This window comes from Python bivittatus, unplaced genomic scaffold (assembly GCF_059951505.1).
Source record: "Python bivittatus isolate LINGU-HERP-01145 unplaced genomic scaffold, Pbiv_v1 ctg000160_np1212, whole genome shotgun sequence".
NCBI classification, from domain to species: domain Eukaryota; kingdom Metazoa; phylum Chordata; class Lepidosauria; order Squamata; family Pythonidae; genus Python; species Python bivittatus.
Genome location: NW_028277076.1, coordinates 4,996,922 through 5,014,345, shown reverse-complemented (window position 1 = coordinate 5,014,345; position 17,424 = coordinate 4,996,922). Strand labels below are relative to the sequence as shown.

The 17,424-nt window shown below is 36.7% G+C and overlaps 1 protein-coding gene across 4 annotated transcripts in view; it reads left to right on the top strand.

Moving 5' to 3' along the window:
• Positions 1-17,424, top strand: part of RALGPS1 (Ral GEF with PH domain and SH3 binding motif 1) — a 116,605-nt gene that overhangs the window by 25,382 nt on the left and 73,799 nt on the right. For all 4 annotated transcript variants that reach the window (XM_088147005.1, XM_088147004.1, XM_088147003.1 and 1 more), the window contains exons 6-9: positions 3,864-3,947; positions 5,157-5,246; positions 8,120-8,212; positions 14,461-14,587. In XM_088147005.1, the coding sequence (XP_088003131.1) occupies positions 3,864-3,947; positions 5,157-5,246; positions 8,120-8,212; positions 14,461-14,587 (394 nt within the window). The remainder of the gene's footprint in view (positions 1-3,863; positions 3,948-5,156; positions 5,247-8,119; positions 8,213-14,460; positions 14,588-17,424) is intronic.

Below are 17,424 nucleotides of genomic sequence, written 5' to 3'. Positions count from 1 at the left end.
AAATCTGGCAGTTGGTTAATCTTGGCACTAATACTTCTTTTAAGACCAGATAAAGGAGAAGGCTGCATAGTTCTTGAGTGGGCATCCCTGTGACACTTGGATAATATCGACCTGCCCCTCAGTGGCAAATGATGTAAACTACAGCAAATGATATACAAATGTTAATGACTGAATTACACAAAATGACATGAATTGCATCAGTGATATAAATTTGGATTTAATGGACATCTGGATTTAAAAGACACCTTTCCCCTCAAATCATCCATTAAATCAAGGGTTGTGTGTGCATTGATAACAATAGCCCACTCTTTAAAATGCATCACAGTGATCATCATCTTGGAGTTTTCTTTATATAACTAAGATTGTACATCTTAGCTGATGACAATACTTGGCTGATCGTGACTGGATTGGAAGCAATAACAGACCCAGTTAATACTTGGATAGGAAATGGGCAGGGGACGCCAGAGCTGTAGGCTAGACTGGCAAATGCAAAAAGAATCTCAGAAGAAGGGAACAATGAACTGTTTTTGTGAACAAAACTACGTGGGTATGTTAGTGTCCATGAAGTCAACGGGAGTTGAGGTTGATTTGAAGGAGACTATTTTTGCTTACCATAACTTACATATTATATTTTAAAATGAATTCATCACTATCATTGGAAGGAACGTAATCATTGGAATTATTTCTGGACATTTGCTACTGTTAAAACTGTTGCATTAATCATTGGTAACTCCTGTTATTACCCACGTGGGAAAGAAATCATAACAGCACACTAAATCTTTCTTGTGAAACATGGCCCAACTTCAAAAACATCAGAAGGAAACTTCCAAAGAGAACAACTTAGAAATTGAAAGACTGCTTTCATATATGGAAAGGAAGAGGGTGCTGCATTAATGGGTAATGCAAAGTATCTGTGAAGGTCTCATGTTCATTGACTCAAATAATACAGCTGTGTTGGATTCTCATATCATATGCCAATCTCCATTCTTTTGCCTTGGACTGGGAAAATTAAAAATATGTTTGTATGTGTTTCCTAGTGTAATAAGGCTTAAGCCCAGATGGTATGTCCCTAAATATACAGCTTGTTTGTGTGTGTGTGTGTGTGTGCATCTACATAATCTAGATATTTCCAAGGAAGCCTAGTTTCTTGCTCACGTCTTTAAAAAAATATATATATTGCTGTTTTCCTTTGTTCTTCTCTCGGCCATCTCCAGCAATAACCACGTGAAGATATATTTATAGTATAATTATGTCATGATCCAAAGCAGTTGGAAAACTCCAGCAGGAAAAGCTTCTGAGCAACTAATGAGAAGAACAGCGAATAAGGAAATTCTCTCTTTCTTATCCAGCACAATGCCAGTGGCATTCGATCGAATATTAGTAGGAAAATTTGTTCTAATAAAATGCCATACTCAGAATCAGAATGGAAACTTGAAATGCCTTTTCCAGGCAGAAATCTGTTTGTTTTCAATAGGCTCGTACCTACTGAAGTGATAATTGTTCTCACTGATACTTACGAGCCTGTTTTTACTATTTTTACTGCCTCCCCAGTCTGATTTCATTTATGTTGTCACATATAGCAGAAGTTTCTAAAACCCTGTGACCTGTGAACAAAATCTTTCAATACTCTTAAAACCCCCAAACATCTGTTTATCCTGTGGGCGAGACTCAAATCTTGGTAGGTGAACCATTAGTAAGGTCAGATCCAGTGGGAACTGGCATTGGGAAGTGTGAGTAGAAACTAGGCTAACCATTGAGCTTTTGGGCCCGACAGAACATTCAGTGTATCATATGCAAATAGAAGCAGTTCTTGTTGGACTACTTTAGAAGCAGACATGTTATTGCTAATAGCTTCTTCATAGCCTCCATAGAACAGGAAACTTAAATAACAGTTGACATTGTGTGTGTGCACACCCAAGAAAAAAGGTTGTAGAATGGATGCTTGATGAAGACATTGCTGGGACATAGTTGTTTTAATCTTATTGTGGATGTTGTAGATTTTTCATAATCTGAGCTAGTAGTTAAGGAACAACTTAGGCAAAAATAAAGTAACATTTTCTTTCGTTAAGTGTACTTTTATGCAGTTTTCTAAGGTATACATAGAAGTCTTCAGATGCCTTCAAATGTTTAACAAATACTCAAAATTAATCTGCAATACATTTAGGATGTGGTTGCAAAATTTTACATGAAATAGTTATTGTACCAGTCTAACAGTACTGAAGTACTTCAAATATTGTTAGAGTACAAATTCACGGATAGTTGTAGGAATTCAGAGGTATCCAATGGTGATCAACATGATCTAGAAAATTTTGTCAGTATTTTTCCATCTTATATAAGTTGCTGGGAGTCAGGCAGCATATAAATTTAAGAAATTATTATCATCATCATCATCATTTTGGGAAAATTTAGCAGCATCATAGAGAATGTGTGCTAAATAAAGCATTTTCTTGCCACTGAAGCTGAAAGAAGATAATCATTGCCCTGACAGTATCATAATAAAAACTCCAGATCTAATTTCTGTAACTGTCAGAGGGTTTTCCTTATCTCCACTTCAGAATAAATAAGTCTTAGAAATGTTGAGCCTGCAAAAAGATAGTTTGCCAGTTTACTCTAATTGTATACTGTAGTAATTGAAAATGTATTACAAGCTTTATATAGTGAAAATTAGTTATATGGGTTTTACATATACTATTTCTGCTTACTTCAGGCATCAGTGCATTCAAATCTTGGCAAATTTATTCTCATTACACTTGTCTTGTTTAGTGAGTGTTTATATAACAAATGTTACAGAATCAACTGTTGACATTATAAAAAGACTATGTTTGGCTAAATAAAAATATATAATCTCATTTGAGTTGGTAGGCTAGCACAAAATGGCAGTGAATCCCTTAGTTTAATAATAAATAAATCTTTTCTGTCATGAGCTATTTTCCTTAAAATAAATAAGAAAGATGTTGCTCAATGAAATTCCAATGGTTTCTACAAGGGCTGTGCAAAGCACTCAAAAGAGGCATTTTGCAAAATGTGTTAACAAGAGCAAAGCATTTGTCCTCAAAGCCTGCCTATTTCCAACTGAAGATTGGTTTGGATTGTAAAGAGAGGCTATTATATGTTGGAGGGAGGAGAAATAGCCGATTCTTGGCCCTTTCAACACATGGCTGGCCAGGACGGTTAGAAATTGATTTATTGATTGAAATGATTTATAGAGCCGTCCATCTCACAGCAGTGACTCTGGGTGTGTACAAAAACATGGTTGATCGGAGTTTTCTCTGTTGTTCTCCACCTCTGGTTTTTGGTGAGAAGAGGCCCTGGAGAAGACCTCGGTGTGGCTCAATGCTACACCCACCCACCCATTCCCTCTCTCTTTGATTTAGCCTGTTAATTGAACTTAAATTCTTTGAAATAAATGGAAAAGTCAGTTGTGACTCAAGTTTTTAAGGTCAGTCAATTTAGGCTAGATCCAATCCAGAGAGGGGTTCTTTTCTTCTAAAAACTGACTATGGGCTGTAAGAAGCAGCCTCATGTTTTACATAAATGGCCTTTGGTTGGGATTCTGCAAGTATGGTGTTCATCCAGTAATTAGAATTACAACTGATTCTTCATTGTCTAATAGGGATCTGTGCTAAAAGGGACGTGATATCTATATTGCAGACATAACTAAACCTAAGTGCCTTTAGTATCCTCATTTAGGTCTCAGAGGATGCTGCTGAGGGATTTCCCCCCCCTTTTTCGTCCATCTGGAATTCAGACACTGTTTTCTTTGGCACTCTGTTTTTGTTATGAGGAGCTTTATTTCATTTTGGGGGGGGGGAATGTCATGAACATTTTTTTTTTTAATAACAGCATGCCATTGTATTTTTTAGGAACTTGCAAGTTGTGGATGGAATAAGAAAGAAAAACACATCCTTGCCCCTAATGTTGTTGCCTTTACAAGGAGATTTAATCAGGTAACAGCTCTGATAAACACGATCTGTGAAAAGTTAAGAAAAACTGAATTGTGACCGGGATACTTGCTATTTCCAAACTGTTATAACAGTTTTATTTGACAAAATCAAATGTAGTTGTGACTATGTCTCATTTTGCACTGCAAAAATGAACAAGAGAGAGATGATTTTTTAATTGAACTCTGAGATCTATAAGATGAAGTTTTAAATGAAGATATACTCTTTCAGTGAAAGAACTCTGAGGCCAGAAAGTTTTGGGGTTTTTTTTGTGTTTTGTTTTTTCTTTTCTTTTGAAAAACCAAGTAGAAATAACAATATTCCCATTTAAACAAAACCTTACCTATTGTAAGTTTTTTTTTTAAATAACTTTTGTTGGAGGCAAATACAAGTTGTTGAAACAAGTTGTTGAAAAAATTTCTCCTCTGCTGATGTTTGAAATTTACAGATAGGTTAGATACATATATATACAATATATGTTACCTGTATACATATACAAACATATTCATATATGTTTGAAATTTACAGATCCAGATAAGCATTAAAAAGCATATTTTCCTGGCTGCGCTGGAGAATTCTGCAGGAGGGAAACACAAACTGTTTGGAGGAATGTTTCTTGTTTACCAAATCAGTATAATAATTGCTTATGAATTATTCAGTTCACTAAAATACCACAAAAAGTAACAGCTGAAGTGAAACTGAATCCAGCTGGGAAAGGGAGCTGATATAAACAACTACTTTTAATGAGGAGTGGAATATAAGTACAGAATTGAAGTACTGTTCCTGTTTGTTCCTGTTCCTAATTTACATTCTATGTTATGCACTCAACAGTGGTGTATTTACATTGGTACTAACAGTGTAGCTAAACAATTATGATTTCAGAGGAATTTGATATTTTCTCAGGCTGCAAAGCAGTTGCATTTCACATGAAAGAAAGTATGCTATTATGCAAAGTAGGTGTCTGAAATATTTAGTGCTATATTTAATCCATAATTTGTGCCTTGAGCTGATGTGACCACGCAAGATACCGTTAACACTTCTCTCCATCTCAATCTGACGATATGCATCTTTCTGGCCTTTTGATTATGGTCCACGGCTGTGTTTGTTTCTGCACGTACCAGTTTATGCTGTCTGTTTTGCCTGTCTTGATCCATCGTCTTAAACCAAGTTTTTGTTTTTTGTTTCAACTCTGCGAAATTCTCTTTTTATTTGTAGGTCAGTTTCTGGGTCGTACGAGAAATTTTAACAGCACAGACCTTAAAAATAAGGGCAGAAATACTGAGCCATTTTGTGAAAATAGCAAAGGTAAGTTTGTTGCTATAACATATCATTCCTTCTAAGGATATCTTTTCTTTTTGACATCTATCCTGCCTCCTTTGGTACTGCTGAAAAAGAAAGTATCTTCTGTAGGAACCAGGGTGATTTGGTCAGCAGAATTGTGTGAGTGGCTACACCTCTCCAGACTATATCCAAACTTTTGAATAAACTGTGTTTATTATATAGGATGATTTTAATATTTTACATTTTATTTTCAGTTTTGATCCACAGAGCTTTAGCAATGAATGGTGCTTTATTACCATAAAACTATGAGATAGCATCATTGAGATTCTGTAATAATAAGGTATCATTTACTTCACCAGTTGGAAAACTTTTAGTCCAGAGTGCTACATAGGTGCCTTGATTGGGTGTCTGGAGCTGTATATGTCTTCTGGTTGGGTTCCATGGTGGTCTAAGGATAGGTTGCCTGCCATGACTTCATCCATGAAACAGACATTCGAGAATGTGTTACTTAGAACATGGATCAACCTGTTTATTTTTTAATAATTTTACTACTTCCTAAACTTCCATTCTTGAAAAAGACAAACTTGCAAGCATACTAGAATTCCAAGAAACGTAAAAGTGCCACCAAAAGCATCTTTGATGTTTAACTTTTTCACCTAGCTCCAGAAGGAATAAGAAATGTTTCAAGTGTTATGAAATCCCAAGTTAACCAATTATTTTAAATTTCAACTGGCATCTTTCAGCATTACATTCAAACCAAAAATATTTGAAACAAACAAATGGCCCATAAAAAGAGTTGCATGTGGGCTAAAGACATACTTAATGACCTACATATTATGACCTATCTAATTGCCTACACATTAACTATCCGTTTTGGAAGAGTACTTTATAACAATGCTGTTTAGTTGGCCCAAGGGAAGGTAGTATGACATGGAAGGTTGAAACAATCCATATCATCTCTACAAAAATCGTCGTTTCTCCACTGCTAACTCCCATCTTTAATTTTTTTTTCCTCCTTAGCCATTAGTAGCTTCATAATTATTCTCCCTATATGATGTCAGTTTCAATCTTCTTTTTTGGAGAACAACCAGAGAGAGAGAGAGAGAGCCCCTTCGGTCTAGTGGTTAAAGCCCCAGGCTAGAAACCAGGAGACTATGAGTTCTAGTCCCGCCTAAGACATGAAAGCCAGATGGGTGACTTTGGGCCAGTCCCTCTCTCTCAGCCCAACTCACCTCACAGGGTTGTTGTTGTGGGGAAAATAGGAGCAGGAAGGAATATTAGATATGTTCACTGCCTTCAGCTAGCTAATAAAGGCAGGATAAAAAATCTAAAACACACAGACACACAGATTAGTATGTCTTATTCTCAACTGTGGCCTTGCTGGATGAGGAATTCTGAGAGTTGAACTCCACAGAGCTGAGAGTGGGCAAGGATTTGGTAGTTTGTAACTACTGTGAAGACTTTGGATAGTGTGACCTTACTGGCTTCCATTGTAAAGAGGCAAAAATCTATTCTGAGAGATAGCAAAGAAAAACTTAATTGTTATGTGCCTAGTGAATTGTTGCTTGTTCATCTTTCACCACTGGTAGCCTGACATAATTTAGTCCCAAATTACTGGCTAAACAAATCATTGGAGAGAAATAAATTAACTTACATTTGAATGCAGGCATTCTGGTTTTCTGTTATGCATCAGTTGTTGTTGCATTTAAATGCTTTTCTATGTGGTATCGGTAAACTGACATTTTAACATGATGGGGAAATAGAGGCAGATTCAATTATGACAAGCTTTTTCATTACTGCTCCATAATAATGTTGCCCCCCCCCCCAGTTCCTCCTTTGTGCTGCCTGCAGCCCCCTCTGAACACTGTTGCTAGAAATGGAGACACGTTTTCCCAGGATTTTGTGATGGGAAACCCTTGAACACTCTAGAATAAGAGCTTATTGTAGTAAAAAAACAAAAGGCCACCCCCAATTTCCCTCTTCCTGAAACCTAGAAAGCACCATCTGGATCCTGCCCAAGTATGCAACTGTGGCTCTGACCCTTTACAAATATGGTGAATTTTGGCCCCTGGTCATCAAAAGGTTGCCCACCCTTCACCCATAATATAAAAGAAATATAAATGTAAAACACCGCTATATATAGAATTCAAAGTTCCATGTTCTTGCAAACCAGTGCTCAAGTAACCTCTATATATTGAGTAATATGATGGTTCGCCACCAGTATCAGATACCCTGACTTCCTTTCTCGTCCGCTGAATGGTGATTCTTGAGAGGGAGACTAGACCATTGGTAAGACAAGCCAAGTTAGTATACTAACTAGCCTCTTCTCTTGCCCATCAAAGTTGATTCCTTGCTCAAAGTGCAAAGGACTCCATTGATGGGAGCAAGAAAGCCAAAAGATGAAAAGCTTTCATCTCAATCATTGAGAATTATTTATTATCTCTTTATTGCGTCCCACCTCAAGGCAACTTACAGGGAGTTCCTGTGAGGTAGGCTGAATAGAGAGACAGCAACTCTCCAGAAATCCCCATGAAAGTCCATGGATCTCCCCAATCCAAGCCTAACAAAATAGCCCTTGCACTAAACTGCCTGTTCTTATTTTTTAATGAATGCACAGAGATGCATAATTACCCGAGCTGCGAAAGCTGAACTTTACAATGTGCTTACCTGTATTGAAAGTATTCGAAACGAACTGAGGAACAGTATCCTCTGCCTCCTGACATCTGGTCTTTCCATTTTGTACTTTTGCATCAAAGTCAGGACAGATCTTCTGAGCGTTCTATAATTTACAGTATGGACAGCAAATGTCTGGAACAGCAATTATTTTCTTGAGTGAGCTTGGACATTCCAATCCCATATGGAAAACTGATGGCGTTTTGGTCTTTTTCTCTCCTCAGAAACTTCTAGAACTGAACAACCTTCATTCCCTCATGTCTGTGGTATCAGCTCTGCAGAGTGCACCTATTTTCAGGTTGACAAAAACCTGGGCAGTAAGTTTTTGTGAATTTTATTTTATTTTGCATCTCTCCCCCATCTTGAGATGGCGCATCCGGAATATAATCTAAAAATACTTTGTTTTATTTTTCATTGCATTGGAAACGGTCTAGCGTTCTGCTTTTCTAAGGGAAGAGACAGCTTACGTTTTGAGAGTTACGAAAGAAGCTAAGTTGGGGAACTTTCCCAGTGGCATTTGCAAATTCATGAAAATTACATTTTAACATTCCTAATTGGCTAGTGGAAACAACAGCATGATTTAAGACAGGATTCATAAAATTAATTAGAGTCCAACTGAGGAGGTGTATATATTTCATAAGTAAATAAAACTAAATAGAACTTAACTCTGTTTAATTTTTATAGTATGCTTGCTGGACACAAACACTGTTGCCCAAGGCATGCATGTTCACTTTTGCCCACATTTTCCACTAAACATTATTCACTGTATTTGTTTGCAAATTGTTTCTCCTGTTTAATTAATTCTGTGGCATGTGACATAAGTTGCTTCTCTACTCCTTGTATATTAGCTTCCATGCCAAAAAAAGCTACTGTTATGAAAATAAAATAAATTCTTTGTATATAAAACACCCCCTGAGCTGTCATAGTTGTCCATTTAATTTCTGAATCCAGATGCCATGGAATGAGTAGTCTGACTTCCACCTTATGACACAAACATGATAACATTTAGTTACTCTTGCTTGGGTTCTTCCTACAGTAGGAGCAGCTGAACAGATTAGGGCATCCACTTATGTTGATTTAAGAACATTGTTTTCTGGTTTGTTCTGGAGCCATAGTTTTTTTCTTGGCTTCAAATTATTGCTTTGACTGGAAGAACAAGTCCTAAGTTCCAATTAGCATATAATGCCAACTACAAGATGGATGGGATTCCCTACAGCAGTTCTTGAGGGCAAACAAATTCCATATGAGCTAAGATGGTGTCCCTGTACAGAAGAGTCTATCAAAACCATAGTCAGTATCCTGCTATGTTGTATTTTTTATAAGGATGCAAGGGCCCATCTCATCACACCCTATTTAATAAAGTACCCAAGCAAGTCCGATTTATTCTATGTACAGTTATTATCAGACCCGTGTGGTTCTGTCTCTGTGAACATGGCCAAAGTGTGTTACCCTGTCTGCTAAACTACACATGCTTTGATCCCATCGATGAACTCATCATGAACTGTTCTGTTATGTTCCATCCATTGCTGATTGTTGTATCCTGATCAGTGACTGTAATAAAGATATGTATGTGTGGGAGGAAGAATTTTGGCTTATGGTTTATTAGCTACAAATTGACCCCATATAATTTCACACCCATTTTGTACGAGTTTTCTGTTAAGTGGACAAAGAGGCAGTAGTGTAGACTTTGGAGATCAGGTTGGCAGTCTGTTAATGTGTGTGTGTGTATCCATGTGCGTGTGTACATAGTATGTACCTTCATAATGTATTTCTCAAATTATACTTCCAATATATTTAACTCATCAAAACTGAGTCAATAATTCATTATTTAAACTCACAGGACTTTAAACACATCCTTGTTTGGCTTGCTGCAAGCCAGAAAGGAGGTGTGTAAAGAGGGATTTGGGAGCAATTCTGGGTTCAGTAATGTTTTATGCACATTTTATACTTTTCTCAGAACAGGAAAAAATATACTAGGAAAAAAGTTTTAGTACTGAAGTTGTGGTGTTGGATTTTTCAATTCTAAGAAATATTGTCAAAAATAGTAAATAAAGAATATGTTTATTGACTCTGTAGTAGGAGTTCCAAATGTAAGACTCCCTGATTTTGGCGAAGAATCATCCCATTCTTACTTTGATGGATTTTGCTTCTGCATCTGCACAGAGTAAAGCTCTGTAAAGCTTATGTTTCTGCAAATTGCATCATATTAATTGCAAAAAAGAATGTATTGGTGCAGTCATAAGCAAATTGCCATACAATACTACCATCTGTGGTACCGACATCCACTTATTCCTTTTGGTTGAACATGTTTTTTTTTTTTAAAAAAAGGGAAAATCCGTAAATCATCTTTCAAAATGAAGTCTGTTATTGGATCACTGAGTGTTTTTCCAAATGCATATAAATTAATACAACATAGGAAATTGATTCAATTCTGTTGTTAGCTGTTGTGAGTTATTATTGCAAAACATTTTCCTAGCACAGATAAATTAATGCAACATCAGAAACAGAGTCAATTCCTATTATTAGATGTTATTGCAAAACATTAGAAAAGTAAAGTACCTCTCTTATTGCATCTATAGAATTTAAAAGTATGGGAAATTGCTTTGTCTGGAAAATTGACTTAACTAGTAACAGCTCTGAAAAAACGTAAAATGATGGTAAACTGGTCATCATTTATTGGCTATATTAACAATATTTTCCCTCATATATTACCTTCATACAAATGTTATTTTGGAGAGAAATATTAAAAAAAGATTGTTTAACATGTTTGTATTTCTCTTCAAGATGTATTTGTATGTCTTTTCTTTCTCATTCTGTCCTTTTTTAGTTTTGGGTTGTTTTCTTCTTTTCTTTTTTGAAAAAGACAGTGAGCCAGAATGAAAGGATTTTCTTTTGTTGTCAAAATATATATTTTATGTCAGAAGTAACTACTGTGGAGGGAAAACAAAATGTTGTAACATTTGAAAAGCTTTTTGTAATCCTTTCCAATCAGTAATTTGCAATTTGTCTCTTTGTTAGAAACACATCTATGTTGTTTTTAATACATTTGTTTATTTCATTTACCATCTCGGGTGAATTTCTTTCTTCTCCAGATGATGATTTATGGCTGCTAAACTTATATTTTCTTAAATATTGGAAGCCAAATGAAGAGGGAGAAGTAGAAATTTGATCACTCTCTTTTCTCATAATCTCCAAAGTACAATTTATAAACCTATAAAAAGTAAGACAAAAGTAATAAAAGTAATTTTAAAATTACTTTTGATTATGTAAAACCAACCATTCATAGATGAATGTCATAAATTCTCCTAGGATGTTTCACATTTTACAAGGACATTAAGGGTATAGATTTCCCAGAAACATTCCAAATTTCTTTGAAGAGGGGAAGGAGGCATTTTGTTAAGAGAGAACATGCTTATTAGGCTCAGGAAACACTTGACATTTTTTCTCATTCAGTCTTCACATAGTATCTCTTTGGATAAGAAGACCAAACAAACAAACCTGGAGAAGAAATTTAACAATAGTACATACATTCCCCCTCTATATTGCATTTTTATTTCTCCTTCCTTTAAGCAGCACAGGGAACAATATATAGGTTATTGCTGTTACAACAGTCCTTTTGAATACACGTTTCCCAATGTGTATTCTCTATACCAGGGTTGCTCAACCTTGGCAACTTGAAGATGGGTGGACTTCACCTCCCAGAATTCCCCAGCCAGGCTTGAGTTGAAGTCCACCCATCTTCAAGTTGCCAAGGTTGAGGAACCCTGCTCTATACCACAAGAAAGTAACACTAAACAAAGATACATTATACTAATTGTGTTGTGACTGAAAAATATTGAAGTCATGATACTTAACGTCTATGGTAGACCAAAGCCTGATCTAGTTATTTTCATGATCATGTCTTTGCCCTACAGAACAAATCAAGGTCAACACCCAGAATGAATAATCTTTTAGTATTGAAGTCATAAACCAGTTCAGCTATAAATGTACAGGATTTGTTACCATCTCAGCCTTGGCAACAGAATGATAGCCTTTAAAACTGTGTCCCATTGGTGTAGAGTGGATGAATGAGATGATGGTGGCAATGTTTTCTTGTTTACTAGGGATTAGGAGCCAGTTTTCTATCTTGATGCAAAGAGCACATGCCATAACACAACCTTGAGAATGTTACTTGACACAAACTACTGTATGATGCAGTGCTGCTGGTCAAAATGCTTTTTGTTGTTGGGCTGAGGGTCCCTCTAGTACTGGATTTTTGCTTTGGCTGCATCTGATGGCTTAGTAAGTACTTCCATGCAGTACAATCAGGTATCAGAGATGATGCAGTTTGTTACTAAAAGGAGAAATGACCATTCTTCATTGGTTCAGTTTCCGTGTCTCCAAACATCTGTATCCCTAAGTGAGACTGGCCCAGAGGTAGTGTTACTTTCTAACTGATGACCATGGGAGATTTAGGCCACTGGGAGTCCTAGCTGCCCTTCTGAGAGCTGGTCTGGTCAGAGATAGATAACCTGATACCTCTCACATGCCTGCACATGTGCACATGGTTGAGAACTGGGCTTAAAAACCAAGCTCTCTGAACCGTTCAAGCCATGAATTTGACAGAATGTTGGAGGGCCAGCCAAACCCCTTTGATAACAGTTTTTGGGGGAGGTTTGTCTCAGCTAACTGTTGATCATCGGAAACATTCCATTCTTATGACACGAGGCTGTTTGTTTTCTTTTGTTTTTTAGGAGATACAGTTTCCAAGTATAATAAGATGGAGTCCTTTCTTAACATCTGGATTTTAGTGAACGATTGCCTTAATTATAGAGAATAAAGAGCTAATAGCATATTTGGTACAATTGATATTTTAACTTTTTCCATCGGGTTTGTTACAGCATTTGGAAGGAGTTACATATCTGGAAGGGAATACTGTCATGTGGTGGGGAGAAACGGTACATGTTGACGTATCGATGCAAGTAGTAAATTAGAGTAGTACCTTCTTGGCTAGAAATACCCATAGCTTGGCAGTTCAGTCAAAACTATGTGAGAGTACGTGCCTACACCCAGACCCCGTTTGCTGCCTCATCTCTCTTCCTAATCCAGAGTCACTACCTTTTTTTCCATCTGCCTCTTTTCCTACCTCCTGGGCCCTCTTTCCTTAGCTTCCAGGTCTTTAGTTTATCCTCTAAATATGAGTCAACCCAGTTTTTTTTTTAAATGAATATTGTTTAGAACTCTTCTAAAAGAACTTGCTTCCTTGTATAAACATTCCTTAACATCAGTGGGAGTTCAGCCAGTGTTCAGGGTCCATTGAAAATGCAGTAGAATTTGTTAATCTGCAAGCACAGACCCATTTCTGGCTGTTACTGGACACTTCCCTTCTTATTACTTCATCTCAAAACAACGATAAAAATCTTTCTGTCTCTCTCCTTTGGTCATTTTATTAGTGACAAGGAGCTGAAATGTGTGTCATCTTTTAGGAACAAGAGATAAAAAATGGCTCCCTTTCAAGCATTTCTAAAAATTAAGTTGGGTGTCTTTTTTAGTAAGAAGGCAACAATCTGACATTTCTTTCTTCTCTGATTAGAAACAAGCAGTAAATCAGGGAAGGCGTTGCTTAACTAGGAGCACATGGGATTTTTCTCATGCTTTGAACATACGTATAACCCATTTCAGGACTGAAAACAAAATAATTGAAATAATTTCAGAGACTTAGCTAATTTAAAGGTTTTGATTGATTATGTATGTAACTGAGCAGGGAACTTGCAGCTGTTTTCAAGGCAAATTTCTTAATTTATGAAACTGCACTACAAGGGGAACTAAAGTACGGTAATTCACCCAATATAGTCTGACATCGGTTTCCTTATTTTCTTTGCCATTTTTCAGAACCTGTATTAACCCAGATACATTTGTTATAAACACCAGTGATACAGCCACTGCTTTTAGACTCTAGGAAGACATTGTAAATATATATTACTCTGCAAAAGATATACCATTTTTCCACCATCTGTATTCTGGTACTTTAACAAGTTATGGAAATACAGATTTGTGAGACCATCATTCTTCTCGTAGAAATGCCAAACAAATATGAAATTAAGCTAAAAGATCTACCTGTTGCTTTTAGGAGCTGGAACCTGCCAAGCATCACAAAACAGAGCAGTGAGGTGCCGTATGAGAAATAAAAGCATATTGAACAGAGCTGTGCAAAGCCATTGAAAGAGGCGGTTGACAAAGCAGATTAGCACAAAGGATCAAAACAGTTGTCCCCTTTGCACGGTTCTCACAGCTGCTTTGAATGCTGTCACCAGTTGCCTGAATGGGGATGTGCATGTGCTGGAGGTGACAGTGAAGCAAAGCAGCTGTGCTTCGCCATTGAGACTGCTTTAATCATTTGAAGATGGGTGCTTTTTTGTACCCAATACTTGGTGAAGGATCTCTTGAAGGCTTTGTATGGCTCTAATACTTAAAAAAAAAAAAAAAAAGGAAATATAAAGGGAGAAAGGATGTTTTCCTGTATTTTAACTTTTCATTTGTAGGATGTGAATGACCTAATCTCTTTTTATTTTATTTTTTTCTTAAGCTTTTGAATCGCAAGGACAAGACCACTTTTGAGAAGCTAGACTATTTAATGTCTAAGGAAGATAATTATAAGAGGATGCGAGAATACATCAGATGCTTAAAGATGGTCCCCTGCATTCCTTATTTAGGTAAGTTTTAGAACTATTGTACTGAAAAGAGTCTTCAGTAACAGTGTTTCTCCTTCTGAGTAATAAATAAGCCCATTTTAGTGGATCCAAACCTGTTCAATTCAGGTAGCTAGGGTGTTTTTTGTTTTAATTTTCACAAATTGGGAACATGGCCATTACCCTCCTATCATGCAATGAAGGAAGAGCTCCCACAAGCTGTAAAATATTCTGAGGATCCACAGAATAGATCAGTTATTCTTACATGATGCTTGGTGCTGGAGTCATGCAAGCTTCTCCAAGGTCAACAGCTTTCTCATCCAAGCATGGCAAATTCTATAAATCAAGGTTCATTTGCCAGTTTTTCCAATGCAGATAGTCCTCTACTTACGAACTTTCAAGTTACAAACTTTCGCCAATACGAACAAACCTATCTGCGACTCCAACCTAGAAGGTCCCGGAATGCGGGAGAAGGCAGGAAAGGGTTAGTTTATGGCATGCCACATACCTACACTTGGCAGTACCATCACACATTGGGAGACGTGTTTTTTATACTTGGTTGGACTTATGAACAAAATGGACTTACGAACAGCCTCTTCGAACTTTACCTGTTCGTAAGTAGAGGACTGTTGTAAATCTATTTGGGATAAAGTTTCTTTATCTGGTTTTTATGCTTGATGCCACAGACAAACAAAGGAGATGAACAATCTTAAATGAAGTGGTTGGCACAGAGACTTCTATTGTAACAGGAGGCATTGTACCTTTATGGCATATTTGCTATATTTTCATGTGACTCTGTTGGTTATTATAATGCTATACTATCCTTACATTATGCTAAAACTAGATTCCTCACAGACAGCATAGCACAGGTCATTTAAATGTGTGAGAAGTGATGAAAGGGATGAGTGAAAATTGGTCTTTGGGATTGTGGAACAATGTTTCTAGAATACCTTCTCCATGAAGACCTGCTTGGTGCAAAAATGACTTAGTGCTATATTATTTGTCTAGGCCCTTTAGACCTTTTAATCCTTTTCAACTGCACATTTTATTGGATGATTACGCTTTTTAAAAATTTTATTTTAATCCTTTCGAAAACTTCTCTGCAAGCTCCTAGGGCTTGACTTGCATTCTCAACTTGGAGAAGTCTGAAAGGATAACCACTGTCATTGCTAGAAAATCACTAAATTTATTTATAATTAATGTCGCTATCCAAAAAAATAGGGAAGAGGGAGATTTCAGGGATGGGGAGTAGTTATTATTTGTTCTTCCTAAAATGTAATCCTCTGGAGCATAAAAATAAGTCATTTTTAAAAAATTTATTGTTTGAAAGTGGGCAAAGGGCCCTTTGTTAGCTCATTTTCTTCGAGCTTTTGCTGTTTGTCCTATATGGTGTGCTGGTAATTCCATGACATAAGTGTCTGTGTTTATTTTGTGCTTTTCTGCATAACTATTTTTTAAAAATGCTTCCTTTATTTCTGAAAGCCACATACTTTGAAGATAAAATCCTCACCATTCACGGTTCAGTACTCTTAATTAAGAGATTTGCTTTCCGCATGAGCATAAATGGAAGGGAACCTTTATTTCATTTGAGAAAATTGCTTTGTAGCTGTCTTAGGTTACTGTGCAGGTTTGGGGAGAGGAACGATGGGTTGAATGAACAATGTGACAGGAGTGTTGGTCTTCCCTCCACCCACTGCCCCCTTCCTGAAAATTGATAGGGATTTGTTCAATTATTGTTTTAATTCTGCTGTTCCATTGGTCCTTGCAAGGGACAAGAATAATTCCTGGATTTGCAACAGGATTTGTTTTTCTTTAATACAGAAATTGCAAGGAGAGTGTTAAGGACAAAAATGAAAATGGAGTGCAAACTATGTATAGAACCAGAGCTTTTCTACTTTATGAACTTAATTTTTATGGGAGTTTAAGAAGAAGAGGATGATGTAGGATAAAAGACAGAAGCATTTCTCTTCCCATTTATGTATTCTGCCTACATATTTTCTGCAATTTACCCATATCTTCTAACATTTGCAAGACTTCCAGTTTACATTTCAGCTCTTGTCTACACACCAGGTGAACATTTTGTCCTCTTTCTTTTTTAATGTGGTCTTTTCTTCCTTCCCTTAATAGCTTTGCAGCGTCTTTATTTTAAAAATGCTCACGATTCAGGGAGCTCCACTCTTCCAAAACTTGTGCCACATTTCATGTCTTCCTTTGTTTCAACAGAATCTGCTAACAGACATGACCTCTAGATGTATGGTGTGCAGGAAACAAAGCACACTTTGCCATTGGTTTCATCTTTGTGTTTTTTTAGTCAACTTTGCTTTTAATATCATTTTTCACTTAAAAGTTGGCAACTGCCTCATCTAGTATTTGAAAAGCCCAGAGCTAACTAAATCACTTCCAAGAATTACAGTGCAACCCAGTAGTTGCTGCAGTTGGGATGGCATGCACTGGAAAAGGAACAGGCCTGGAATTAATGAAATAGTATTCACATCAAAGGATTTCTGCATTTTTTTAGGGTCTTCTCTGCCTGCAGTTTTTACAGTTGGAAGAAAAAAAGGGAGGGGAAGCACTAGATTCATAGTCAAGATTATGAGGTTCATTTTTAGTTGAGTGCAGCACAATTTGTGTGGTTTTAAGGAAGCAGGAATCTTGGAGATTTTTTTTTTTAAATGATGCCGGAATCTTTTCCACCCCACCCCCCAAGTTTTTATTCCTTTGACTAGGTAACTCTGTCAGTTGTGTGACTGCTACATTAGTCTGCCAGTTAATTTTTTTTCCTTAATGTTTTTTTGCTAATCTAGGACCATTGGTGTATGCAACATTTGATCCTCTTATTCTTTTACAGTTCTTAGAGAAGA